A 27887-nucleotide genomic window follows, 5' to 3' on the forward strand; every position below is an offset into this window, starting at 1 on the left:
TCCACAGAGACTGAATTTTCAGATGGGCTGGATTCCAGCTCTTTGAGTCTAGGACTCTTAATGAAGCATAAGCTGAGTTCCAAGAGTTACTGTTAATTTAAAACACTAGATTTAACCTCTTAAATGAATTAGGACTTTGAAAAATAAAGTATCCTTAGTTTCCCAGCTCATCAAAGCATTTCCTTTCCTTTCTCATAGAGTGGGAATGATTAGCACATGATTAAAACGAAGCAGTGTTATTGGCTGAAATAGAAACTGAAGAGCCTGATAACATTGGCTTATCTTCAGAAAATGTTGTAACTTTGCTACCTTGTCATCATTAAGGAAGTATCTCTGAGGCCACAAGGGGCAAGATCTAAGCAAGTGGACAGTAACATGAGCTGAGCAGAAATACTCCTTTCTTTCAATCTCTGCTTGCATAACGTCAGAATATAAATCAAAGCTAAAAAAGGCCCACCTCTCCTCCTCCCAAAGGAAAAAAAAACCCACAAAATCCCACATGCAAACTCAAACACCCCACCACAGGAAACAGCATGAATAGCTAGCTGGAAACCTTTCAAGAAAACATCGCTCCTCTGCAGTGTATGGTAAGCATTCAAAACAGAGATTTCTAAAAATATTCTGGGTTGGACATTCAAGAAAAGTGTTCCTGTCCATAAGAAGCAAGGCTGTAAAAATATACAGTATAACACTCACAGCAAAAGGAGGGACAGTTGATCCACCCACTTATCCCAGGAGCAGAGAGGAAGATCCCTCCTTCTAAGTAACATATTGTGAAATGCCCCTACATCACAACTTGTGACATTTCTAGTTCTTCATCTGGAAGAATTCAACTAAGAGAGGTTACAGCCAAGGCTATTTTGGTGCATGTGACTGTGAGGTGGAATGAGCTCTAGCACTTTCTGGACACTGGGTGTCACTCTGTCATTAATATTACAGCTAAATATGTCTGAGATTTAAAAAAAAAGTTAAGTGCACCAGAAACACTGTGAATTATATGTGAATCGTCTGTTATAGTCTGACTACAATTCCACATCTACTTGAAATAGTTGCTTAGGAAACATCTATAAATTATATGTTACTGAAAAAACAATCTATATATTCCAGTACAAATGCTTTTTTATTATGGAGCTGGGCCACAGACAATACTTTCTTGTGATTTGAGTAATGAATTAAAGATTGTAATACCTCTCCTACTTTTTAAAGAGCAATTATATGACTAAAGAGATATTGTTAGAGAAACTTGCTTTGAGATGTTTCAACAATCTCAGCTCCAGAGGGACGTTAAGTTTGGAAGAAGGATGTACTAGTGATAGTGGAAACAAAGAATGCAGAATTTACAAGCCACAAGGACATTTGGCAGAACTCCCAAGATAAGGAAGAAACCAACAAAACCAACTCAGTAACTGTGCTGAAGTCAGCCCCAAGTACGTAAAAGACAGTTCTGGCAAGGGGAGATTGCGACCACGAAATTCACCAACTCAAAAAAAGAGAAACTGAGCACATAGATTATAATAGTAGATAGGATACTAATTAATCAGATTACTATGTAACTTGTAGCCAATGAATATTAATGTCTTTGTTTACTAAAACCTATGAACAGCGATAGTTTTTTGGTAGTCGTCATGCTGGCTTAGCAGATTTGACACCCAGCACTCTTTTTGTGCAGAACTGTACAAAAATCAAATACCTCACCTCTGTGTGGGGCTCGGCCTCTTGCACATCAGGTAAAAGAACCCATTTTGGGAAAACAGAGATATTTTCAGCAGCTTTACTCCCATGGTACCTCCACGTAAATTTATTTTCAAAATATTTGGCTGTTTTCCCTGTATGTGTCATTTCCTTAAAATACTTAACATCATCACACCAGCACACGTAATGTCAAATTCTTGAAGGCAAATTCAAGGCTGTCGGGAAAACAATGCATTAACTTGGCCAGAAGTGTGAAGTACGTACGAATAAAAGTAATTCCTTTCAACGGTCACATTTAACTGTCTTTGTCATAGCTGCAAACTACACACTCTAATTTCTGGGTGGCGTAGGTCCTTCAGAAGAAGCCTCGGCCTTTCCTGAGGCATGCCAGGAGCGGTTTAGCTCTGTGGGGCCGGTGGCGGCAGCAGCGCCCCAAGGCCGGCCGCTCCCAGCGGGAAGGGCAGCGGGCCCGGCCCGGCGGGGCCGCCGAGGCTGCGCCGCTCTCCGCGGGGCGGGGCGAGGGGCGGCCCGCCCGCCGGCCGCGGCTTTCGAAAGTCGCTCGGCGGGCACGGCTTCCGCTTCGCCCTCATCCCCCTCCTTATCCTCCTCGTTCTCCTCCGCCGGGGGTCCGCGCGGGGCCGGGGGGTCCGCGGCGTCGTTCCTGGGGCAAGTGCGAGCCTTGGCCGGTAAGGGCTTGCGGCAGGGAAATACGGGTGCCGACCCTGCTCGGTGTCGCTCTCTTCAGCGATGGCAGCGTGGGAGGCCGCCGAGATGTCCTTCTTCAGTCTGAGCGACGTGAGGGAGCGGATGCGGGAGAAGAAGAAGGGTGCCTTGAGGACTGCGAAGTTGAATGCCTCGCTTGCATCGAAAATCAAAACGAAGATCATCAGTGAGTGTGTTTTGCGTTGCGGTGTGGACATATGCTGGCTATGTCAGCTTACAACTGGGCCTTGGGCCGCGGCATCGGCAGTGGGCAGCAGTCCCTTACCAGAACTCACGTGCTGCTTCTCTGCCCGGGGGTTTTGGGTGAATCCAGTGCCCTGCAGATGGGTCTCAAGTGTGCCCAAATGTGTATGAAGTATTTTAGTGTATATGCAATCCTCTGCGGAATCTAGGCCAACTGGCTTGTTTTTATGGGGAAAGTAATGCAAAGATAGAACAGGAGATAATTTGGACTACCTTTAAAAACTCGGATATTTCCATTACTTTCATTTGTTTTCAAATTGGGAAACAGGGGTCCAAATTTACTCAAGGGAAACTATAGAGGAAAACAGTTCTTTCTCCCATTTTTTGAATGGTGATGAGGACTTACCTGTTAGTGACTTATTCAAAGCAAGGAGCATATATTTTTAAACTCAGCATTTCAATTACACCATCATTCATTAAGAATTGAAGGAGTAGCTTGCTCTCTGAGTGTGACCCACTCAGAGATGGAGAGGGTATCTGAAGTGTTGCGTGTTATTATGGAAGGATACTGCTAATTTTGTTAGGGGGCTATTGAGTTGTAGAGATTGGAATCTGAGGATGGCTGGTCGAGGAAGAGAGAGAATTATGATGACAGGAGAAGTATGGGTGATACCCTGGATGCTGATGGTGTGTGATACTGCTCTGTCTTTCACAGACAACTCCTCCACTATGAAAGTCTCCCTAAAGCAGAACAATAAAGCATTGGCTCTGGCCCTCAATGCAGAGAAAGCCAATGCACAGCGGCTCACGCAGGAGAAGACCATCTTACAGAAGGAGGTGAAGCAGTGCCACTTCCAGAACGCTGTGCTGCGGCACAGGCTCTCCTTCCTGGTATGGCTCTCGCTGTGTGGCTGGCATGGGGAGGGCTGGTAGGCAAGGTGGGCTGCACTAGCATCTCAACTGTGGGAGGATTGAGCTGTTGCTCTTGAATGTTTGGATTCTCAACATATTGAAAAGATCCCCATTCATTTGCTTATTTTTGTTTCCAAGCTGTCTCCCCAGAACATGCCTCTGGCTAGTAGCATCCTTGTTGGAATAGATGTTTTGATGTAATGTCTTTATGGCTTCTCTCTCTTTATTACTTCAACACAGAATGATATGTTGAAAAAAATGGACAATCTTATGGCTGCAGTTAAGACGGCCGAGCTGTCTGAGGTAAACCATGGGAAACCTGACCACACTGCTCTGGGAAGGGGGCTGTCTTTTTCTGTCTTTTGCTTTGTGTTGCCTGCTCACTTCAGTGTTGGATGCTTCATCTGTTTTTCTTTGCTTGCTTGAGTTGTGCTGGCTACATCCTGGCCAGCTTGGTGTTAAGGATTTTCAGGATAACTTTGTGTAGGAAAAACTACAGTTTAAAACTGTTTTCCTCTGGATTATTCGCTATATTGGGCAGTAGGCTTTTCTGTTCTGACAGGCTGTGGCTTCTTTTCAATTTCTTTTTTAAAGTATTACCATGGCAGCTTGGGATAGGGAATAGGACACTTTCCCTGTGTGGGAAAGTGGGTGGATGGGAAAATACTTCTGCTTCCTAGTCCCACATTATCTGAACTAGTTTAACTTCATCCTTAGGCTGTGGACACACAATCTGATTCTGCTGCAATTTGTTCCATAATTTATTCCGTAACATGAGAGGGTTGCTGGCAATGCTTTACATACTTTTTAAAGAAACTGACCTTCTGCTGTTTCTGTGCAGGAGGCTGCACGAGAGATTTCAATAACTTTAAATCACTCTCCTATTTCTCTTCTTTCCAGTTCCATATAAATTCTGAATCCTTGTCCTGTGGCCAGAAGAGCATCATGACTGAAGATAGCTGGGCTGATGATATTGTAGATGGTCAGCTTCTGAGGTGGGCTTTAAAATGATACCACCAAGCTTGTCCTGAATTTCTATATTCTAAACTTCTTGTGTTTTATGTGTGTGCCTAGTTGCCAGTTTCATATGAGATAGCTTCCCTGAACCACCACTGCTTGATGCTTTCCTTTATTCTGTCTTTTTATTGCCACTCCTTGTCTTGTTTGTTCTAATGCTGAGTCTGTGCAAAAACTAGTCTTTTTACCTCCTTTCTTTGAGACTGTTACTTTTAGGCAGTTTTCTCTTTGTAGCTGCTGAGTACAGCAAGATTGAGCAAGTGAGTGCCATAGCTGGCTACTTTGATGTTTGTTACATAAAAATGCTTAATAGTCACCTGCTTGTATGATGTAAACTTTCTGGAAAGATGGTCAGAACATGATCTCAAAATATATAGGAAGTCCTGTTTCTTCGCTGTGTAGTCTCCCTTTTGAAGACAGGGCAGTCCTTGGAGCTGCCCACACGTGGCCTGTAGTTAGTCTGCTGGATTCATATATGAGAGACATGATCCATCGCTGCTCCTCCTTCTCACCAGGGTTACACAGATGCCGATGAGAGTGCCCATTTCCAAGCTGCATGATGCAGAGCAGCAAGCTGGCAGCTCCACAGCACTACAAACATCCTCAGGAGAACTTCAGAGACCTGCTTCTAATGCAGGAGAACTTCAGAGACCTGCTTCTAATGAGACCTTGAAAATTGTGCCTGTTGCCCCCAAAGATGCTTTGCCACCACAGCACGATGAGGAGCCTCAGTTCCACCAGGAAGAGAATGGCAAAAAGGTGACTGAAGCAACGGCAACAGAGGGGGCTTTTCATGACTCTCACATATTTGGAGGTAAATTTGCATCTCTTGCTTTTCTTCTGGTATGTCTTTGTGTCTGTGCTCAGAAATGCATAAATGCCATAACTCTAATTAGCTCTCAACCACAACTCCAGTAGCTCCTAATGACTGGTATTAACTACATGCTCCACTGGGGCTGTTATTGCTGGAGTTATCTATATCCCAGAATCAGAGTCCTTCAGAGGGATATGTGGTGTGTTTGCAGTAGATCAAAGTCACAAATCAGGATTTTTGAGTAATAGGCACTGAGTGTACATAAGACTTTTGAAGATGTCTGAAAGTGCAGAATCTAACTAGGTGCACTGCTGTTTCTTGTGGATTTGCCATGTAAATGATAACTCTTATACAGATCATAAGTGTTCCTAATATTACAGCTAGTTAGGGGATCTTGATTTGGGCTGCCCTTTTGTTCAGAGAGAAGCCAGCTAAGCAAATCTGGTACCCAGTAAGTTGGGGGAGTCCCTGTCTCAAAATAATGCTTTTTGTATGCTCTGGATTTGTAGCAGTATATGGAGAAAGATGGTAATTTGCCTGCTGCATTTCTCAGCCTTAAACATGAATTTTTTCTTTCCAACAGATGTCTTGTGCAGCACTGAACAAAATCCCAACAATTTGCCAATGCTTGCCTTGGAAAGTCATACTCTTTCATGTGAGGCCGATGAGATGGCAAAACATTTATTTGATCGTCTCTCACAAGGGCACATTACTCAGAGGAGAAAGCGTTCCTCCCTGTTTGCTACAAGCACTCCATCTTCTGCTCTGGATATCTTCCCACGTGTCAGTTCCACTCAGGCAGCTTGGGGTAGTACTGCACAGGACAACAGCAGCTCCAGCAAGAACAACACAGAGCAACAGCTGCAATCTCCCAGCCCCCTGGCTTCACCAGCTCAAGCTGCTGTTGTTTCTCATAGAAACTCTGTGGGTAAAGAGACCTTTTGTGAGCAGACACAGACAAAAGAAATGGGATGTGGTGTTGAAAGGGACCCTAGCTATAGCCAGGTCCCTGAGTTTGTTCCTGAAAAGGTTAAAAGCAAAGATAAGAGTAAAATCAGAGAGAAAAAGACTGTTAAAAAAGCAAGAACAGGAAAAAAGAAAACAACTGCAATTAAAACCAATACAGAAAGTAGTCCTGACAGATCTCAAGGTGAAGAGTGTGCTCAAAATGCACAAAATCTTCTTCAGCCAAAAGCTGCAACATGTTCTAGTGAGACTGAAGTCTGTGAGATGGGGCAGAAGGCATGTGAGGGGGCTTTTGACAAGAGGAATACAGATTGTGGTGTGGAGCACCATTCCCACTCTCCTGATGGAGTCCAAGACTTGGGAAGTACATGTGAGGTGAATCCAGCACAGCTGCAGAATCTTGAAAGTGTTGACTTAATGCAACAGGTTAAGAAGGGACCTATCTTTGAGATGCAAAGTATGGAGAGCTTGCTAAAACCCCCAGTTCATACCTTCTCAAGTCATGAAATTCCCTCAGGTGATTCCAGTCTACAGAATTCTACAAAAGTCTCAAGTGTGAGCAGAAAGAGCATCAGACAGAAAGCCAACAGAAAAACTAGAATAATTTGGCAAAGAGATGATTCTGATGAGGAATATCTGCCAAACATTGTGATAATACCAGAGTCCAAAGCTGAAGAACGGCCTAAAAGAAGCCAAACAACCAGGAAGAATACTGCCAGGAATAGCAATTGTGATCAGAGAAATGAAGTTAATGTTTTTAGGCCCTGCATAGATGTTCAAGGAGTAGCTAATGAGAGCACAAAGCATTTACCAGGTATTCTAAAACAGCGCAGGGAAACATATATTGTCCATCCTTTGGATCTTGCAGGAAACTTGGGTTGTTTCCAGACAGGATCTGAAGGGGGTGAAAATGTACCTCCCAGGTCTGTTCCTGCGAGCAAAGCAAGCAAAATCCCCAGAGCTGTTAAGAACAATCAAAAGAGCAATAAAAAACAGACAGGGGGCCTTCAAGAAAAAGGGCAAGGTGAAGTTGACCACAACATGAATGCTTTGACAAATGAAGCCTCTTGCAAACCCAGGCCTCAGAGGAAGAGGAGCAACTCTCAACCTCCAGAGACTGATTCCCTGGGCAGAAAAAGTGATGGTGCCAAGGTTCTCACTGGAAGTTCCACAGAACTTGCACCCAAGCAGACTATCCTGATGGGGAAGTTTTCCTGCATTAGCCATCTGCTGTCTGAGCCAGGTGATTTCCTGGAGGAGCAGCTACCTGAGATATCACTTGCAGATAGTCTGACAGACCTTTCACACAGTATTGAATCCTCCCGTGTGAGCAGTTCTGCAGTTTTTTCTGTCAGCTCCAGACTTAAAGAAGTACCAGCTTCCAAGAGCTTAAGTACTGAGGGCAACAGAATGCCAGCAAAACCCCCTGTTTGGCTGAAAAACTCCCCGATATTTAAAGAAGAGACTGCAGAGGAAATACCTGGGGAAAGAAGCCAAGTCCAGTCAAGTTCTCGGAGCTCATCTTCACAGGAACCTGGTAGGTGGTAAGCTGGGGAAGGTACCTGTGTTTGGAGATGAGGGCAAAAACTCCATGCAGCAAGTACTTATATTTTCCTTCCTCTCCTCTCTTTTTTTCAGAATTAAAAATCAGTCTCCAGTACACCGTTTATGCTTCCACTTGTGCTGGGCTGTCATTTCTGTGGCTGCATTTGCTTCTAGTTTATCAGCATTTCTATAAGAATTTCTGTCCACCTGTCCATGTGTAGATATTGGGACAAGACTAGCAGCATGTGCTGAGTCTTGCTTTACCACTCTTGTTATCTACAGGGCATGCCTATTTAGAAAATCAAGTATTCAAGCACTTCAAATCTAACTTGATGCTGACCCTGCCTATTAGAGTCAGTCAGTATTACTGGGGCACAAAATAACAAGAAGGTGGAAAACTTTTGGTCCAGAATGGTTAGTGCTGCAAGACTTCATGCTTCTAAGGTGATATCTTCACTGGAAATTAACCAGTACCCAACCTAAATTATTTTGGGGTTTTTTGTTGTTTGTTTGTTTAAAAGGATTTGGAGGGTGCATCCTTGGGCTGGTACTACAATAGTTGAGCTGATCCTTTTGGGGAGTTTGCTGTTAATGAGTGCTCTGTAAAGAAAGTAGTTTTGTGGGGTTTTTCGTTCTGTAGCTGTTGACAAACAGGCCTATTACAACTGGAGTGGGCTGTACTTTGTAGACATGGAGGAAGTTTGTTCTCCTGTCTTCTTCCTTTTGGCTGACTGATTTTGGAAAGGTGCAGTGACCACTGGTTCTGTGTCTTGCTGGGAGTCAGTAGGTTGCTGGTAGGTTGTTTGTATGCTATAAGGTTGCTGTCTTCTCCAGGCTGTAAGCTCCTGAGCTTTACAGCTATCAAATAGAGTTTCTGTATAATTTTTCTACTACACCAAAGCCCATGATACTATCAGTATTAGTGATTTTTTCATTGAGGGACCTAATTGGATTTATGAGCTGACTTTTGAGGAGCAGGTATGGTATTTTGGGATTAAAAGAGTCTCCTGAGTTTAGGGGCAATATGATTAGATTCCGCATTGTGCATGTTCAGAGAAACTTGGTAATGCAACTTTTTCTATTTGTCAGCTGTTATTAGGATATCTGGAAATGATTTAGAATCACTTTGATCAAACCATGTGAATGTCTCCCTTTGCAGATATCAAACCACTACAGGACTTGAACAATGGCAGGGTTCTGTCTCACTCCAGCTCGGAGGACGCATCAGGGCGCTCATCTAGGCGGAAACGGAAGCCAACCTGCTACAAAGAGCCATCAGTCCACAGGTTGGGCTCTAAACTATTCATTCCAAAGACTGTTCCCATGCTGCAACCCCTGCTCTGCTCTCATATACTAACTCTCTGGTGCTGGACCCTCTGTTGCTTTGTTCAAAGTTCTTACCCTTTGTGTTCTGTGACCTTCCTCTTCTACTACTGCGTGGTTATGCCAAAATTCTGCATAAGTACAAATGGATGTTTAGGCTTCTGGTAACAAGCTACCAAAGATCTTATTTTACTTGTTGAAATGAGCACATCTCTTGGCAGACTGCATCTGTGATACTCCAGTGCTAATGAGGCAGTAGCAAGAGGATAAAATACAGAATAAAGACAGCCCAGCAAAAGCCCTGATTTCATTTATTCTGTGACAACTAAAATTTTAGATGCCTGAGTAATACTTTCCTCCTGAGAGCATCTTGTATCTATATTCACTAGCAGATATACCTAAACAAATAGCTGTATCTTTTCCCTAGGAAACTAGATTCAGTACATCCAATGGCTATTGCACAGAGTCATTTACTCCTAAAATGATGGCTTTGTAGTTGTATAACATTACTGGGTGTGTTTTTCCCTGGAAAGTGTCCCAGTTTGAACTTTCCGTAAATAGCTGGTTATATTGCACCAGTACTCTGTAATGGACAAGAAACAAACTTAATCATCTTATGGGCAAGTACTGCACTAAAATTAGAAACTTTAAAATCATACATGAATTAAAGGAATACTTGATGGTTCAATGTAACCCTTTTGTTTCTGCAGCAAACTGAGGCAGGGTGACCCCTTTACAGACACTGAGTTCCTCCACTCTTCTGCCTACAAAAAAAAAGGAAGCCTGTCAAAGCCAAGGCAAATGACCAAGAAGATGAAAGAGAACAAAGAATGACTTACTGAAGGATGTCTCAGTGCCAAGGCAGGCAAGTTGATAACAACAGAATGGATTAGAACAGTGGTTGAAAGCAGCCCCCAAGCTCCTAGAAGCTCGTGTGTTTAGCCGCAAGGCGAGAGCTTTGAATGCAGAGGCCCAAGCAAAGATGGAGGTGGCTGACCAGGCAGCTGAACTCTTCCAACTAAGGCAACCCAAGGACCAATTTGACAAATTGAGCCTCGTGCTGTGCATTTCTTCTGTTTTCAAATCTTTGAGACTTATGGGGTGGGGAAAATGGTTGACACAAATTGATGGATGTCTGTTTTAATGAGGGGCATGGCCCTTATGTGCTGTATGATTAGCTCCTAGCTATCTTATGCTTTCTTCCTGTTCTCTCCCCGTCTGCCATGTAAAGCTCCCTGCAGCAGCAGATGAGCTCTATACCAACCAACATTAAGGAATGTTTGAAACACAGGGTGCTTAGGACCAGATCTAAACATGTCTCAAACATTCTGAGTATTGTTACAGGAAAGGTGATCAGAGGAGCAAGTCCCGTGGGACAGAGCTGTTTAAAAACATCTCCCCTTTTTCTATCACTCCTTGTTGAAAAGTACTTCAGCCTTCTTGTAGCCCCTTGAGGTACTGGATAGTGTGATAAGGTCTCCCTAGCACCTTCTGTTTTCCAGGCTGAACAACCTCAACTTTCTCAGACTGTCTTCATAGGAGAGGTACTTCAGACCTCTGATCATCTTTGTGTTCCCCCTCTGGCTTTGCTCCAATAGGTCCATATCCCTCTTAAGCTGGGAAGCACAGAGCTGGACAACAGTACTCCAGATGGGGCCAGTTGTGTTTCAGGAAATCCTTTAGTCTTCCAATGCAGCACCCACTGGCTTCACGCACTTGCTTTTTTTAGGGTCTACTGGTGTAACTTTGAATGTTATTGATTCTAAATGTTTGAGAGAGTGGCGGGGAAAAGAAGGGATCACACCAGCAGTAAAAGGGAAGGAAATGTGCCTGTTTGGAAGCAGGAAAAGTGTTTCCTCTTTGTGGTAGAACAAGGAGAGGGCTGCTCTTTTCTTCTGACCATACTTACTCCTTGTCCTTAGCAACTTCTATCAGTTCATGAGGATAGGCTAGATCTTGCTGTACTCTCTGTATTCAGAGGACTCCAGAAGATGGAAATTTAATTTTTAGATGGAAAATAGTGTCATCAGCAGTCAGGTAAATGCTACTACACAGCTTGCATTTAAGCTGTACTGTTAAGTTATTAAAACCAGGAAACAAAAAGCCTGAGATTCAAAAATGCCCTCTTATTTATTTCTTCAGTTTTCTGGAAGTTACCAAGCTTTCTCTGGTATTTTGTAACTCTGGAAGCCAGGTAGGAGCTAGTAAATAACACTTATAACACTTGCTTGAAATGCTGTTGTATTGGAACCTTGCCTGTGTTGACCCACTGATATCAGAAACCAGGCCAGGAACTTAGATCTCCAAGTGTTCCCAGTAATTGTTTCCATTGCCTCTATGGGTCAGAAATGGGACATTTTCCAGCTGCACTGATGTGCTTGTGCTAATAACAGAATAGTAGATTGCATTCATTGACATTCAAGGTACAGAGACAGCTGCTAGCAGTTACAGAGCTGTGCTTCAAACACAGGGTAAGAGTAGCTCCTTTGGTCGAATACTGGTATCTCTATCCTAATCACCACCTCTGGCAGTCAGCTGGAGGGGGGAAGAGTTTGTTCATGTGTAACAGTTTCTGTTTTGCTGAGCAATGATGTATCAGTTTGTATTACTCCCCAAATAAAATTTCACGGCAAGTGGTATTTTGAAATTCTTGTATACTACCTGATGCTCACCATGACACCACACATGACAGCTTTGCCTAGGCTAGAACAAATTGAAACTCTATACCAAGAAGGGAGATACTTTTTGCTTATTTCACATTCCAGCAGTCTGTCCCAGCCTGTACTGGACTGAAAGCTACTGGAGTGTCTCGCTGAGGCAGTTTCCTCATATCTGCTAATCACACAAAGGAAGGAGACACAAAGAATGTTAGTTTGCTTTTATTTTAGTTTGAATTAAAAATATTCCTTAAAAAAAACCCAACACACAACCATGGATGGAATAAGTTTTCACAGTCATGATATGACTTGCCATAAGACAACAAGGGTAAGTAATAGCCCAGACAATTGGAGAAAAGTTTGCACCTTTATGAATTGTGGGGTGAGGGAAGAGGTTAACAGTTCCTATGCTTCACATCCAGTCAGAAGGAGCATAACTAAATGCATGGCCTGCATTTAGACACTGCAGCATGGCTTTGGTAGGCTCTTGGCCTATAAGGCTTGTTTCCAGCATTTACTAAGTGCTACTCAAATGCTACAGTCCTGACTGCAGCAATGGAACCAAATCCCTTGGTATCAGGACACTGTGCTCTGGCTGGCACTACAAGATAAATTCAGGAGGGCTGCGGTAGAGCTGGCATTGCCCTCTGAGCTCACTTACACTCCCTGGGAAGTACTCGAGAGAGGAGGACGGTATTCATTTCTGAGGTCTGCTGGACAGTAGGTCACTGATGGTTTGACCACAGCTGTGACACAAACTGGCCTTCAGACTGAGAGGAAGAGATAAACATACATCAAAGTCACAGAGAAAAACTTCAGGTCTGCTGTGAACAAAACTAGGAATCCAGACCCATACCAAGCTTTTATCAAATTAATCTGCTTGGCAAAAGTAGGGCTTAGCCTAGCAGCTCAAAGGTTTCAGAAAACATGATTTTCTAAAAGTTTAAAAAGTGTCTATGTTGATTTTTATCTAGTGTTTGTAATGTTACACAACAAAGCACAATACAGACCCACTTATGCAAGCAATAACAGAAAAGCCAGGTACATGTTTTCTCCAATATCCTAAAGTTCCCATTATCTCTTGTAATTTTTATTTTGATGGGGGCACTTTGCATTTGTTCTAATTCCTTTAATGTGTCTGGAGGAACTACTGCATTGGCTGCATCTACCAAGTACCCAAAAATTTATTTCTTGGTCCTTGACATTTTTCAGGCTGAATTTCAATTTCTGCTTCATGTAATGCTTCCTATTGTTGCTGCTGCTTCTCCCACCTTTTCATGGGAATCTCCTTGAATTAGAGTATCATCTACATATTAGTATAGTTTCACATCTGGAGGGAGTGAGACTGTAAAAATTCAACAAGATTGAGCAATCATGAGTGAATATACCTGGAGGGAGCCTATTAAAAAACTAAAACTGATGAAAGAACAACTGCTAAGAAAGCAAGAACAAGAAAAAAGAAAACAACTGCAATTAAAAACAATGCAGAAAGTAGTCCCAATAGTGTGCTCAAAATGCACAGAAGCTTCTTCAGCCAAAAGCTGCAACATGTTCTAGTGAGACTGAAGTCTGTGAGATGGGGCAAGCAGGCATGCGAGGGGGCTTTTGACAGAAGGAATAGAGACTGGTGTGGAACACCATTCCCACTCTCCTGATGGAGTCCAAGATCTTGAAGTACATATGAGGTGAATCCAGCACAACTGCAGAGTTATGATAGTGTTGACTTAATGCAGCAGGTTAAGAAGGGACCTATCTTTGAGATGCAAAGCATGGAGAGCTTGCTAAAACCCTCAGTTCATACCTTCTCAAGTCATGAAATTACCTCAGGTGATTCCAGTCTACAGAATTCACTTTTCTTGGGGAAAGAGACCTCCAGTGCTTGTGCTTTGCAAGAGGACCCAAGTGTGATCAGATAGAAAATCAAGAGAAAAACTAGTAATTGGGCAAAGAGATTATTCTGATAGGAAGTATCTGCCAGTGTGATAATGCCAGACAGCTAAAGCTGAAGAACAGCCTAAAAGAAGCACAACAAATGAGACAATGCCACTTACACTCTGATGTAAGTGGGAGACACTTTGTTAGGGGAGCTTGAGTGTAACCCATGCCTTAAGCTTTGGGCATAGAGGCCAGCTTCCGCTTCAAGTTTTCAGCAAGCTTGTCCATGAATTCAAAGGTGTTCAGGTAATCAGAGCGTGTGACACTGAGTGGGGGAAACAAAACAAGACAGGTATTAGTTGTACAGACTCTCAAATAATCAAAGCAGAGGATGACTGTTCAAAGAACTCTATGTTTTGCCTCTAAAACCAAAAGAGTTCTCTCCTGCTCATCAGGCTGGGTTTTTTTGCCATAAGGCTCTGCAAAGAGGTAGCCAGGTGATATTTTACAGTTATGTAGGTCTTCATTTGTTAGGATCTGGCCACCATAGCTAGACTGTCATAAAAACATGTACATCTTTGCAGTTCCTTCTTTACTTTTTTTTCTCCCATTCATTTGGTGCAATAGCAGAGAGAGAGCGATCTGGACTAAGCTGCTTGGGTCAGGGAGTGTCTCATGTTCACAGGGTACAGGAAGTCCTGCGAGACACACTCCTGTTCTTTACCATACTAAAAAAACCATTCCAGCCAATGCTGTTCAGAGCCACCACATAAAACAACCAGCTATGCCTAGAGAAGGCTATTTCATACACTTACTTAGGCAGGCCTTTGATGCAGGCAGCAAGGTCCTTTGTCATGAAGCCAGATTCAATGGTCTCGATGCAGACTTCTTCCAGGGCAACTGCAAAGTTCCTGAGGCTAGTGTTGTTGTCCAGCTTAGCTCTGTGAGCGAGGCCTCTTGTCCATGCGAAGATGGAGGCTGAGAGAGAACACTGGGTTATTCTATCTATAGAGAACTTCCTGAAAATTGCTCTAAATTATCATGTGGAACAATAATTGGATTTTTTAATACCAATAAAATGGAAAGCAGACTGAAAAAAAAGATAGAAAATCTGGTATGGGAAAGAACACTTATCTTCATCTAGGTATCCTTTGCCTTTTGCAGAACTCAAAAAAAACCCCACCAAAACCAAAGCTGACCTCAGAAACTACTCACTGCCTCCAGTAATCTCTCTATGCATGCCATTTTATTTTCTTCCTGCTCAAGTCAGACAGAATGACAGGTGGTAGGACTCAGTAGTTACAGAGAATATTGTGACAGAAGGGTGCAGTCCTTTTCCTAACACTACATTATGCTCTGGTCTCTATGCAAATTTAGAGGATTCTTTCCCTCATGTCCTGTTCCAAGTACCCTTACACTTCGAGTGTGTACATGGCTTGGGGCATGGTTGGTTCTTCTGGGCCACCAGAAAAAGACGTAAAATAAACAACAACCAACCTAAACCTTAAGGCCTTGTGGCTATAAACCAATTGTTTCCTGAAGAGTGAGTGAATAAAGGCTAAGTTAGGTCTAGCTTATTGCTTGCACTCACTCCATTCCAGTTTGTTTTTTGCTTCAGGCTGTAGCTGTGTCTGTAGGACCCAGAGAAGCTGACTTAAGTCACAAGAAGTCTTTGGGGGTGTACTCCCTTGACTCCCTCAGGCCACACTGTGATCTGAAAAAGCTCATTAGGCCTTGGCAAACCACACCTAAGCCCTTCTCAAGCTCATCGGAAACCCAGGAAGTAATGGTGTTTAATGAGGACCTTTTTTTTTTAATAAATAGCCTTGGAAAGGTATTTTTCTTGCCTAAATAACAACCCAAGTTGAATAATATTTTTGTTACTCAACTTTCAAAGAAAGTTACTAACTTAAATTGCAGCCAAGGTGGAAAATTACTATAACTAGAGCCCACTCTCTTGTGACCCCATAAACAGTGACCCAAAGTGAGACCCCTCAAGCTCTCGATTATAAGGAGCTAATACATACTATACCCTACTCTCTAACAACCCTTTAAACAGCAGCCCAAAGTGACATCTTTTGGAGGTCACAATTTCCAGAAGATACACGTGGAATCACAGAATAATCTGAGTTGCAAGGGACACAGAAGGATCATTGAACCCAACTCTTACATGAATGGTCCATACAGGGATTGAACCCACACCCTTGGTGTTGTTAGCACCATGCTCTGACCAACTGAGCCCACCTCAAGAGAAGGAGCTAATTTTGTCTCAAACACTGATAACTGGACAGCTGTAGCCATGGACTTTTGGTACTGACATGCCATAAAAAAGAACAAAATTTGATTGGAAAAGAGGGGCCAGGTGGAAACAGGACAGCACTTTTCCATGAGAAAGAACCACAACATAGTACAGTGCAAGCACAAGAATGAGTGGCAGGAAGTGGGCATGGAGTATAGCGTGGGATTGAGAGCAAGGACCCCCAAAGTCCTCTGACCCCTTTCCAGACAGGCCTGAAAGAATGGATGGCACTTGATGATGAATGTACATAAAAAGCAAGAAACATGTCCATAAAAAGGTACCCCCCTCTCCCCAGCAACCCCAGCCCTCCCAAGCCCAGGTGGTGCACCCAGGGCCCTGGCCATCTCAGCAGCCAGACTGCATCCAATGCAGCTGGATTGCCACTTATCAGCTGGATCAGCACTGAAACCAGAATTGGTATCCCCTCAGCTGGATCAATGCTGTAACCAGGACTAGTGACCTATTTTTCTCTCTTTTCTCCTATTTTTCTTCCTTTAGTTCCCTCTTTTTTTTCCCTATTTCTCTTTTCCTTTCTTACTTTCTTTAATTCATCTTTCCCTCTTTAATTCCCCTCTTCACTTTCACCCTGCCCCTTTATCCAAAAACCACTGCTGTGTGCTTATATAGTAGCTATTTCCATGCCATGTGTGTAATTTACTGATCTACTTTCTGATTGTTTGCAGACCCTCTGACTTTTGTAATTTCTTTTGAACGATGAGCATTTAAGAATCTTAGGTACTTCCTTCCCCTTAAGGGTCCTCACAATCTCTGGAAGAAAAATGCATTATGACCTGCAAGTTTCACCACTAAGTGGTACAGTTGTCTACAGAAAGGGTGCAGATGTTCTTACTGTAAACTTGTTCTTTCATGTCTAGAGATGATGAAGGGCAGTGAAAAGCAGCTCACCAATGGGGTTAGTGGAGGTTTCTTGGCCTTTCTGGTGCATGCGGTAGTGACGAGTGACTGTCCCGTGAGCAGCTTCTGATTCAACAGTCTTGCCATCAGGACATATCAGCACGCTGGTCATCATCCCCAGAGAGCCATAGCCTACAAAACACAGCTTCAAAAGTTCAGTGTCTCCTTTGGACAGCTCCCTCAAATTCCCCATCCTACAATCCCCCCCCACCTACATCTTCCCACTGATACAAAATCCCTGAACAGCAGAGGTGCAGTAGTGCTTCTGCAATTAACTGGCAAGTCCCTACACATCAAAATAACAGTTCATCTGAACATAACTCCAGCTGAACCATGAGATACAGATATACAGACATTCTTCACCATTTCAAGGAAATTCGTTTTCTTACCTAATTTGCTGGACAGATTTCTACTGAAAATGTACAGTAAGAGAACAGTAAGTGCTGGACTGCTTGTCTTTCACACAGGGTGACAGGAAACAAAACAACTTAGTAAGAGCATCTGCTCTTGTGAGAGGAAGCAGCAAGTTCTGATATTGGACATTCACACCAGTTCTAACCCTGTAGGTTTCAGAGATCTCCGTGCTTGAAAACTGCTTTGTTTAGCAGTCCAACACACATCCTTGTTCTGTGGGAGGCAGTTTAGTGGCATTACTTCAGAAACAGTGTATTACATAAAGCCACACATCTCATCCTGTGGAATTCTGCATCCATATTTGTTTTGGCACCAGGCACCTTGGTTATATAGGATTTTGATCAAGCATTGCAATTATGTAAAGTTAAACATATCAATCTCTCTTTACACCTCACAGGTAGCTTTAGGTCCTGAAAGTTTTATGGATTATCTGCAGAGCACCTGCCATCACACTCAGCAGCAGTCAGCTTAACTCAAGTTAACAGTGACAGAGAACCAGCTGTCTAAATACTGTCCATTAGAATAGAAAGCCTACCAGTTATCATCTGGTAGAAACTTCCCTCCTGTAAATAAATACAACTACAGAGTCTACATTCAATAGATTTTCTTGTAAAAGCAAAAGCAGATTTTTTTTGAAAGCCTGATACCACCACGACTGGCAACAGGTTTGAAATACAAGTTTTGAGACCCAACACCACATCCTGGGCCATTCCGTAAGATGTGACAGAAGGACACAAGAGACTACCACTAAGCCTGCTTCACTGTGGCACAGGAAACACCTCATACCTTGTGCAACAGAGTCAGATTGCACATCCCCATCATAGTTCTTGCAGGCCCAGACAAAACCTCCTTCAGATTTCAGGGCCTGAGCAACCATGTCATCAATGAGCCTGTGCTCATACCAGATCTTTTTGGCTTCAAACTGGGACTTGTACTCTCTAGAAAACAAAAACCAAAACACCTTGTCATACGAACAGTGAATTGCACAGTTTGTACATAGAGAGGTGCATAGAGATAAGACTAAAACCAAAAAACCCCTGCATTTTCTTTACTCTTTTTTTCCCTTGTCTGTTTTGCTAGGCTATAGCAAGACTGCTTCAGAGTCATAGAAGCACCCACAGAGAACCTGTGCCTTTATTACAAGATATGGACACTACAGCCACATTTAGCAGAGCTTTCTGCACTGAGTATTGTGCCTTGCAGGACAAGGAAGACAGTGACAGAGATGGCATCCCCTGTGCCCTTAAAGTGTTGCTGAGTGTCTGAAAAAGCAACTCACAAGGCTGGAGAGGAAGTTCCTGCTGCAGACTTATGCACTGCAGTAGGGAGTACACAACTGATTACCTGTCGTAGATGTCTTGGAAGATGTCTTTGAAGCGGCCATCATATCTCTTCAGAATGGTGTTTTTGGTGCTCATGTAGAGGGGCCAGCCTTTTGACAGAGCCATCTGGAAGGAACTGTGGGCAAAATCCTTGATAGACTGGTCAAGATTGTACATTCCCATGGCTACACCACCACAGCCTGTTAGTGGAGGAAGAACAGGCAGGAAGCAACTAGATTTAGTTTTGGTTTAAGAATTTTATTCTCCCCATAGCATACTCTGGCTGGCAGGCAGACTGGTGCTCTCCCCAGGTGTCTTAATCTAGTTCTCAATTTAAGGTTGGCTCTTTCAGGAGAAGATTTGCTTTGCATTATCAGCTCAAAGCTCCAGCAGTTCTGTGACACATGGATAGGAAGGTGGTTTTGTTTTACAGACAAGTACACCTTAATAATGTGATCTAATCCCTCTAAGAAGTTTTGTTCTAATCCAGCCTAAGTACTCAAGCACACTGTGACAGAATTGAATGTACTTGAACTCCTACTAGCCATTTAAGTAGCACAGTCTTTTTCTACCAAAGCAGCAGGCAGCAGTTTGGAGCAGGAGGTCTCAGTCAAAGTCAGAGCTTTGCACCTTCAGAACTAACTCCAGTAGTCAAAGACTGTTTTGCCTAGCTCAGGTAAACAAGACTCCACATGAATTCCTGCATTTTTTTCAGCACATGTGGCCTACCCTGCCGCTTTGATCCACCCGCTCAGGCTCACTTCTAGCAAGTTGTGGGAACAATGTGCCAGTCATGTGGTGCTCAGGCAAGTCCTGAGAAGGCTCTGAGGAACTATCAACACTCACATGACTTAGATTGTGTAAGGCAGATGTGTTAGAAGCACAAATGGAAGTGTGCTGAACTTGCAGCCCAGCTCACCTAGAAGAAAGCAGCACTCAGATCATAGAAGAGGATGATTGTGGGTGAAAATAGGATCTAGACCTTCATGAGAAAGCTTTGTCATTTTCAGAGCACAACTGTTTCTAGTGAAAAGTAGATACCATATACTTAATTTTAAGTACCTCACTACCACCATCTATCTAGTTTTTGTACAGTACCAGTATTAGGGATCTTTGTTCTAGAAACACCCAGAGTTTTTAAATACCTTTCCTAATATCCATTTGTCCTTACCACCTTCAGATGGTTGTTACTATATGGACATACATGCAGAATGAAGAGGGGAAGCCAGAGAAGGTTTATGTGCTTGCCAAGATAGCAATGTCATTTAAAGTTGATATTGGCAGAGAATTAACTTCCTGTTGTTACATGTTATCCCTGTACCTTCCCTACGGAGTCAAGGACAGTTCAGGGTGTGATCAGCTACAGAGACTGTCCTCTGGAACCATAATTTCACCATTGCTGGATGACAGCTATTAAGTGTTATTCAAACAGCTATTTTCACACGTGTAAAAGAAAATCCTTATTGCAGTCATACAATCCTACTGCCTCCTAAAAATCGCTTGATTCAGTGTCAAGGCTGAACATATCAGTACAGCTAAAAGACAAGCTTTCCTTAATGATTTGGGAGATATGCTGGCACAACAGTTATCTGTGGGGAGGGCAGCTCCCTAGAGCAACAGCAGTAATCTGCCATCTTTGCATTTCCCTGCTTTCTGCTTGCTGATGCAATGCAGAGCAGCAAATCAGACTGGCAGCTGGATGGCCACATATCTCCAACACAGGTTCACCAGTCATCCATCAAATGAAAACAGACTGGTACTGGCCATGAAGCAGGTAAACTCCAGATGAAAGGCTATGCAACAAGAGATGGTAGAGATGTAGGTTCTTATGAGCAAGCATGTCAGGGAAATCAAGTATTACAAAGGAGAGTCATATGTCAATCTTGGTAGCTGTTTGCCAAGCCAACTGCACACAAACAAGGATGCTGTGGTTTCATTTTTTTGTAGCTAAATAGATCACCATAAGACTTTAAATCCTGAACCCTTTGATAAATGATAGATAAGAGCCATGACTTGTATGATGTTTTCCTGAATCCTGTCCCTAGAGAAAACAGCCTGAGTTCTGGCAACCTGTCTGTAACTGCTTCCATTAACAAAGCCCAGCAATGTCAGGACTCTCCCTGAGCCTTGCAATGTCTGCAACCAGCAGAGCAACAGGGAGAAGAGTGACACTAAAACCTTTGTGACTGCATCTATTAAAACAGTTACAGCCTACACAGTCAGGAGCATTCTTGTGAAATCCTCTTTCCACCTTACAGAGTAAGTGTTAATTCTCATTTCTATAGAGCAAATAATAAGACTGCTTCATAAAGAAGGGCAAAAACTGCTAAGGTATAGAGATCAGCAAAACAAACTAAACCCTGAAAGAATTGCACATGGATTGTTCTCAAATATATCTTCCCTTAGGTCAAGCCTGGTTTACATAGCAAGTTTGCCTCTGATCAGAGAGAAAAACATATATGCTGCTACCAGAGTCATCATATAAGGAGCATGACAGGTGGCCAATCTAATATGATTGTGTTCTTGTTGTGCATCTTTGATGCCAGGAAGATTTGACAAATAAATGAAGAAGGCCCAAACTTTCTCCCCCATTCTACCTCAAAGTCATATTTTACCATCAAACAGATCTGACTGATAGTTCAAGGTTGAATTAAATAAAAAAATACCAGTATATCAGTTTTAATCACTAATTAGAGAAAATACCTACTTTCAAAGTTATGGACCAGATATGTGACTGGCTTGCCTCCATCTGCAGGAGTGTAGGTCATCTCTACTTTTCCAGGCCCAGGTACCACAAAATCGGTTGCTCTGTACTGTTAAAAAAAATTGCCATGATAATTTATCTATCAGGAAGAGACAGCCATAAAAGACAGTCCTCATTTGGGAGGGCAGGTTACAGAAAAACTGCTATACTAAAAACCCCACAAAGTAGACTTTTTATTCAGCCATATTGTCATTGGATTATTTTACTAGAGATTAGAAAGATGCGAGTCATGAAATCACTTAGGTTGGAAAAGACTCTTAAGATCATCAAGTCCAGTTAACCCAGCACTGCCAAGAGAACCACTCAACTGTATCCTTAAATAGTCAAAAGTCTGCCTGTTTCAGAAGCCATCTTCCCCTTTAGAGGAAAAACCTCACAGATTCTTGGGCCCCATCAATCAGCAGAGTATCTACTTTTGCAGATGCGCTGAAGTTTTAAAGTGCAGAGTATTTAGACTGTTCTGTGGTTAGTGGATGGAAAAGCCTCTCTCTGCCTCAAGAAAGCCATTCATATTGCAGCTGCTGATCTTGTAAGTAACAGGGTTCATACGTCATACAAGATGACATTGCAAAGGCCAACTTGTAGTAAGAGTCTTGGAAGTTAAAAACTTGAAGTATTTAAATATTCTCTCATCTTCCCAATTTTCCTGAATGGTACTGTTGAAGGTTACATTTCCTTGAAATTTGCTATTCTTTTTCATGTGGTTTCCCTTCTGTCAAGGGAATCTGTCTCCTGAGCTGTTCTGAAGTTCTCACTGCTATGTCCTTTTTATGTTCTTATATCGCTTTCACTTTACTCTCATACTTTTGCAGGGTTTCAATCCTTTCTATTTTAATCCACTGTTTCCTGTTATTATTTTAACCTTCTCAATTGTTCACAACATTTAGGGACGTTGAATCCCATTATTTTCTAGTGTCAGGGTTCTGCAATTATTTTCCTCTAGAAAATTTACTATTTTACCTTCCTATAGCAGGTTATTTAATGACTTGCCCTCTGTTTGCAGGTTTAGCCACCTATTTAAGCACTTGGCTCTTCTAGAAGACTTTTCTTTTGCCATGTTTGGTAGCTTTATAGCATATGACTGCCCATGGAGAACAGTATGACAGATTCTTATCTTCCAGGCTACCCAGAGGGCACAACACTGAGAATGGTTCCAGGGCTTTCCACAGCCTTGTACTACCATTGTCAGGAGAGTTTTGATAAAAGAGGTTTCCCTACTTCCCTACCACAGCCTGCTGTGCCCAGGTCAGATACAAACTCTGCAGGTGTGCTGTGCAAGTTAAACACATCACAGTAAAAAAAAAAAAATTACACAGAACAAAACCACACCCTCATATAGAAGGCAATTTTGCCCACTTCTAGAAATCACTTACTCTTACTTTTATCCATTTTTGCTGTGAGCAACATTTGACACCAGAAAGTACTGCAAAATAAGAAGGTGGGCAGTGTAAAATAGTATTTTCTAAAGATGTTCTTATGCAGGAAGGAGTGTTCCAGAGAGATGAAGAACAACAACCTAGCACAGTTAAGTGTCTAATTACAGGCCTATGTAATCCAAGCACAGGTTTCTGAATGCTCAAGGAAGAGAGGCATGAACCAGGCTCTCCCACACTTGCCAGGTGCAGTACAAATGAAGTGCTAGCACATATGTGCTCCCAGGGGGAATGCAAGGGATAGAGCAGGAGCACAGGGATGTCCAAGTCCTTGGAGCTCTATACCAGCCAGGAATAAGCCTGTTAAGACAAGAAGAGGGGTAAACACTGAAGTGACTCACTTGATCCCCATAAGCGTGACGGCCGATGACAATGGGTTTCACCCATCCGGACACCAGCCGGGGAATGTTCTTGCAGATAATAGCCTCTCTGAAGACAGTGCCACCTAGGATGTTTCTAATTGTGCCATTGGGAGACTTCCACATCTGCTTCAACTTGAACTCCTCCACTCTCTTCTCATCAGGAGTGATGGTTGCACACTTTATGCCAACATTGTATTTCTTAATGGCTTCAGCAGCTTCCACAGTTACTTTATCATTTGTAGCATCACGATGCTCAATGCCCAGGTCATAGCTGTAACAAACAAACAAATATGGTCAGGACTTCCCAGGACATTTGTTTGTGTTCAACAGGAAAGAAACAAGACCCCATATGTGCTTGTAAGTGTAGTTGCAGCATTCTGGCACAACTGAAGTTATCCCTTTTCCAGTGCAAATGCTGCTGGACTGGAAGAAAACAGACTCCCTACAGTGACATTTCTCCTGTTAGTGGAGGCTGGTAGGAGATGGGAGAAAGGAGAGCTTCAGTTTATGGCTAAGGTTTGCTGCCAGCATGGGACAGTATCTCCTCTGCCTTGCCTTTTGAGCTTCCTGCAATGGCCACCTGTCAGCTGAGGGTTTCAGGTGTATGGAGCAGCCCAGATGAATATACGCCTTTATTTCAAACCTCTTGTGCTGAAGGCTCTGGCTTCCTTCACGTATTGAGCACATGAAGCTATACTAGACTTAAAAACTGCTTTGACAATCCACCCACAATCCTGCTCTGGCAACAAAACTGCCAATATTCCTCTCAAACATCAGAGGAAGGTCATTTCCATACTCACTGTTTTAATAGCTTTTGGAGAACAATGGGTGCCCAGCATGGGACAGCCCTGAAGCACAGCCAGCTGTACATGAATCTAGCCATTGTGCTGCCTCAGCCAGGGGTTTGCTTGCCCTCCTCCCACCCTCTTTGAAAAGGGATGTTCTCCAGACTGCGTGCATGTATTATGCTGCTGGGTTCCTGTCTGCCTGGTTCCCAACACCAACAAGCAGAAAGCCCGATGTAGGTGGCATACAAATGGCTCCAGTGGCAGGGGAAGAGGTCAGACTTGTGGGTTTAACTATGGCAGATACCACTGAAGGCCTCTGTCCACATGGCTAGGGGAAATGTAGCTGGATACTTCTCTAATAATTATAGCTCAATGGCCAGAAAAGGAAGAGATTATTTGTTCTGTTCGGCCAGATGCTATAGATAGCATGTCCCTTTTGCTGTACCCAGCTGCTAGTATTTTTTTTTTCCAGAAGGGAGTATAGGAGCACAGCCTAGCTTCAGGGAATAATTGCAACAGTTAGCTCACATTGTCAACAGCAGAGCTCAGGCTTACAGCTGTCAGGGCAGAGTCTGTGCCCTACACACACCCTTCTGTCCTCTGGGCAGATCTTCAAACAGGCATGGCAAAAAGCCATAAGCCCACTCAGGGGTGCAGGATGCTGCGCTCAAGTCAGGAGTGGCTGAAACAGCCCATATTTGTTCTCACTGTTTAGGCTGCAGGGAGTCAGGCAGACTGTCTCTCCAAGACACAGGAGATGAAAATACAGGCCACGTCTCTGAGAGACTTTCTTAGAGGCACAGTACAGGCAAAACTCTCACAACTCCACATGCACTGCTTACTGCTGTGAGGAACCCTGGAGGGCATGCTTCCTGTGCCAGATGAAAATCCATCAACACCTACTGACACATGCAAACTTCAGTACATTCAGCTGAATGTCACAGAGTCATTACCTGTGTAAATCCAGATCTACATAAGGAAAAATCAGCTTTTCTTTAATCAGCTCCCAGATGACCCGAGTCATTTCATCTCCTTGCATCTCCACAACGGAGCCTCCACGGATTTTGGACATCTTGAACTGCATAGGCATAAAAAAAAATCCAACCTAAGTTAAAAGCTACCAATACATGTATCCTGCATTTTTACAACATAACTAGGTGAGACAGTAACAGAGCATACAGGATCTCCCCAAAAAGTCTTGAAAATAACCTCAGTTTATCCTTAATTTCATGCTACATGGTATTTTCCTTAAAGCCCCAGCTCCTAGAGAGATCTATGTGAGGATAAAAAGAAAGGTTAATATCATGACAATTAAGGGCATGGACTTAGATTATGACTGTATAAAAAAAATTAAAAATATGACCAAATTCTTCCCCTAAATTCCACAGAAATAGATGAGCACTTTTAGATTTCACGAGTTCTAGTCCAGTTACCTGTTTTTCCACCTTTTTCTGAAAATCAGGGGTTAATGGACATGATTACCATGACAGCTCATACTGCTGAAACTACTAAGATTAATATATTGTAAGCTTCTTTATTAACTTAGTCCCCCATGAAGGAAGGAAACAGGTAGAAAAATCCAAGGGCTACACATCAAGAGTTATTTTCATGTGGCAAGCTTTATTTCTACAGATAAAATAAATACTGGACAGATTTGTTTGCTGTAGGGAACACAAGATATTTGCGAACAAAGGCTAAAAAAAAAAAAAGAACTTGAACTCTGCCCTTCTATTTGAACTTTGTTCTTTGTCAAGAAAACCTCAGAAGGCACTGAACTGCTCTAAAGTGCCCTTCTTTCCAACAGCCACAGTTTCTTGGGTCTCAGCTCTGATTATGCAAGAGCTATGACTTGGCAAGTTCCTCCTCCAGCCAGTCCTGTGCTGCGTGCAGCTGCTGGGATACTCCAGTGAGATATCGAGCCCTTGAGCCTGAGGCTGCAGCCTCAGAGACCGGGGCCAGCAATGGCTGGATCCAGAATGAAGGGTCCTACTGTACGTGGGGTCTGTTCAGCTACACCAAGTCATTCCCAGGTGTGAGGCTTGCAGAGCAAGGGCCTCACATTACAAGCATGTTGGGAGACTATCCCAGGGTTAAAGTTGGTTTTTTTTTTTTTTTTGTTTTTAAATTGAAGTAATTTGTGCTGCATTTCCAAAATCCAATCTATTAAACAATTTTAGTCTGGGAAGAGAATAAACTTTCTAAGCTGTGTTCACAGGATCAAGCTTATCCAAACCTTTTAAAGTACCAAAAAAACCCAAACAAACCAACAACCAAACACCAAAAACCCAATAATAACAACAAAATAACCACCAAAAGATACCCCCAAACAAAAAAAACCTAAAAAACCCCATCCAAAAAATAACACAAAACTCTAAAAAAAATTGAAAAAGTAAAATAAGGTTGTGTTACTGAGACTCAGTTTACTTCAGGAATTTCTATCCCTAACACAGACAGTGCCTTGGCTTATATTGGGCCTCTCTAGCCCTCAAGGAGAACTTGAACTTCACATGACCTCACTCTATCTGAAATCAGTTTACCTATGCAAGTATTTTGAACCCAATTTTCAATTGTGACTATCTAAATAATAAGATCTGTACCATAGTCCATGGCCTAGGTACAGAATTACTACTGTGGGAGAGTTCAGTTTTGGTTTTGGCACAATCTGAGAAAGAGTCTGATTCATTTAAGTAAAAATGTAGATGGGTACAAACCCAGAAAACACTGCTTGTTTTGTGGTTTGGTTGCACTAATACAAATCAGAGGATGTCAGTCATAGCAATTGGTTTGGCTACACAACCAGTCCATGCTGCTGCCATGCACAGAACACAAAGGCAGCTGAGACACACCTCCACTGGTGTGTGGGAACAGCAGCTTCTTCAACGACTCTGACAGCATCCAACATGTTTATGGGACCACAGCCCAGGTACTGGCACTTTTCCCACCCTCAGTCACCAGTGTCCCCAGTTTCTCCATGAACTGGGGCAGTACTGCAGCAGCATCCCTGTTCTGCACACAGCCCACATGCCGGGAGGCTCCTCTAGAGAGCACACATTCCCTAGAGTTCAACTCTGCCACTCGGCCCCTGATTTTACACTGAACTGCCAAAACCCAGCAAGGCCTTTCCCCTGCAGCAGCTCTTCTTTAAATACACTTAACCCAGGCACACAGCCAAGGCAACTTAAAGAAACCGTCTATTTCCAAATACCTCTCGGTGCCGAGGAAGGGCTCGGGCCTGCGGGCAATCATTAACTATTGCGGCAAGCCCGTAGCTCCGGTGCACAGCTGATCTCCCCGGCGGAGGCGGCTCGCAGGGGCACGGAGCGGGTCCCTGGCACCCACCGAGCCCTCTCAGCTCCGCTCGCCTCCGAGCAGGCGATCTGGCGGCACGCTGGGGATTCTCCACCGGGCCGAGGGCAGCCACGGCCAAGGCTGAAACCCCGGCACGGCCGCGACTGCGGCCGCTCCCCAAGCGGCATGGGACAGGCGAGGGCCCCCGAGCCCAGCCCAAGGACTACGTGAGGAGACAGCCTGGCCCTGTCCGCGGGGTGCAGCACCCTCAGCGCCTCCGCGACAGTCGCGGCGGGCGGGGCGCGGTCGCGGGGTCCCGCCCGCACCGAGGGGAAAAAGCCCTTAAACACAATCCCACCCCTGGGGGACCCGCTGCGGGGCGCCGCCCCCGGGAGAGAAAGGCCAAAGGGCGCTGTGCGGCCGCCGAAGCCGTGGCGCGCTGGGGCGGTGCCCTGTACCTGCAGGCCCGGTGCCGTACGATCCGATCCGATCCGATCCGATCCGTGCCGTTCCGTGCGGTGCGGGGCGCTGCGGGGCCGGGCCGCGCGCGGGGCCCTTTATGCGGCCGCGCCCCCGCCCCGCCCCGCCCGGCCCG

At 43.7% G+C, this 27887-nt stretch overlaps 3 protein-coding genes across 7 annotated transcripts; 2 read left to right on the forward strand and 1 right to left on the reverse strand.

The window, feature by feature from the left end:
• The first annotated feature begins 904 nt into the window (after nucleotides 1-904).
• LOC120500411 (shugoshin 2-like) lies at nucleotides 905-13768 on the forward strand. The gene is made up of 7 exons (XM_039705320.1): nucleotides 905-2581; nucleotides 3314-3489; nucleotides 3751-3813; nucleotides 4411-4505; nucleotides 5043-5341; nucleotides 5925-6824; nucleotides 13660-13768. The coding sequence occupies exons 1-7, from the start codon at nucleotides 2440-2442 to the stop codon at nucleotides 13746-13748; spliced, it is 1764 nt and encodes a 587-aa protein (XP_039561254.1). The 5' UTR covers nucleotides 905-2439; the 3' UTR covers nucleotides 13749-13768.
• IDH1 (isocitrate dehydrogenase (NADP(+)) 1) lies at nucleotides 6248-27880 on the reverse strand. 4 transcript variants are annotated; one of them, XR_005627110.1, is made up of 9 exons: nucleotides 24958-25081; nucleotides 23196-23487; nucleotides 21365-21470; nucleotides 18680-18857; nucleotides 18122-18273; nucleotides 16913-17053; nucleotides 14523-14685; nucleotides 13884-14032; nucleotides 6248-6263 (listed from the first exon to the last, which is right to left on the reverse strand). XR_005627110.1 is itself a non-coding variant. In XM_039705529.1 (9 exons), the coding sequence occupies exons 2-9, from the start codon at nucleotides 25074-25076 to the stop codon at nucleotides 13939-13941; spliced, it is 1245 nt and encodes a 414-aa protein (XP_039561463.1). In that variant the 5' UTR covers nucleotides 25077-25082; nucleotides 27751-27880; the 3' UTR covers nucleotides 12039-13938. The 4 variants fall into 4 exon arrangements, 2 of the variants coding, with proteins under 2 accessions (XP_039561463.1, XP_039561550.1); XR_005627107.1 differs by lacking the exon at nucleotides 6248-6263 and adding an exon at nucleotides 9803-9939; XM_039705529.1 differs by lacking the exon at nucleotides 6248-6263 and adding an exon at nucleotides 27751-27880 and having other exon boundaries at nucleotides 12039-14032; nucleotides 24958-25082.
• LOC120500588 lies at nucleotides 6834-13296 on the forward strand. 2 transcript variants are annotated; one of them, XM_039705829.1, is made up of 3 exons: nucleotides 6834-7844; nucleotides 9012-9138; nucleotides 9886-13296. In XM_039705829.1, exons 1-3 carry the CDS (start codon nucleotides 7349-7351, stop codon nucleotides 10007-10009), a joined length of 747 nt encoding a protein of 248 aa, XP_039561763.1. In that variant the 5' UTR covers nucleotides 6834-7348; the 3' UTR covers nucleotides 10010-13296. The 2 variants fall into 2 exon arrangements, with proteins under 2 accessions (XP_039561763.1, XP_039561681.1); XM_039705747.1 differs by lacking the exon at nucleotides 9886-13296 and having other exon boundaries at nucleotides 6835-7844; nucleotides 9012-9346.
• Nucleotides 27881-27887: the final 7 nt, after the last annotated feature.

This window comes from Passer montanus, unplaced genomic scaffold (genome assembly GCF_014805655.1).
Source record: "Passer montanus isolate IOZ18808 unplaced genomic scaffold, ASM1480565v1 scaffold1, whole genome shotgun sequence".
Taxonomy (NCBI): Eukaryota; Metazoa; Chordata; class Aves; order Passeriformes; family Passeridae; genus Passer; species Passer montanus.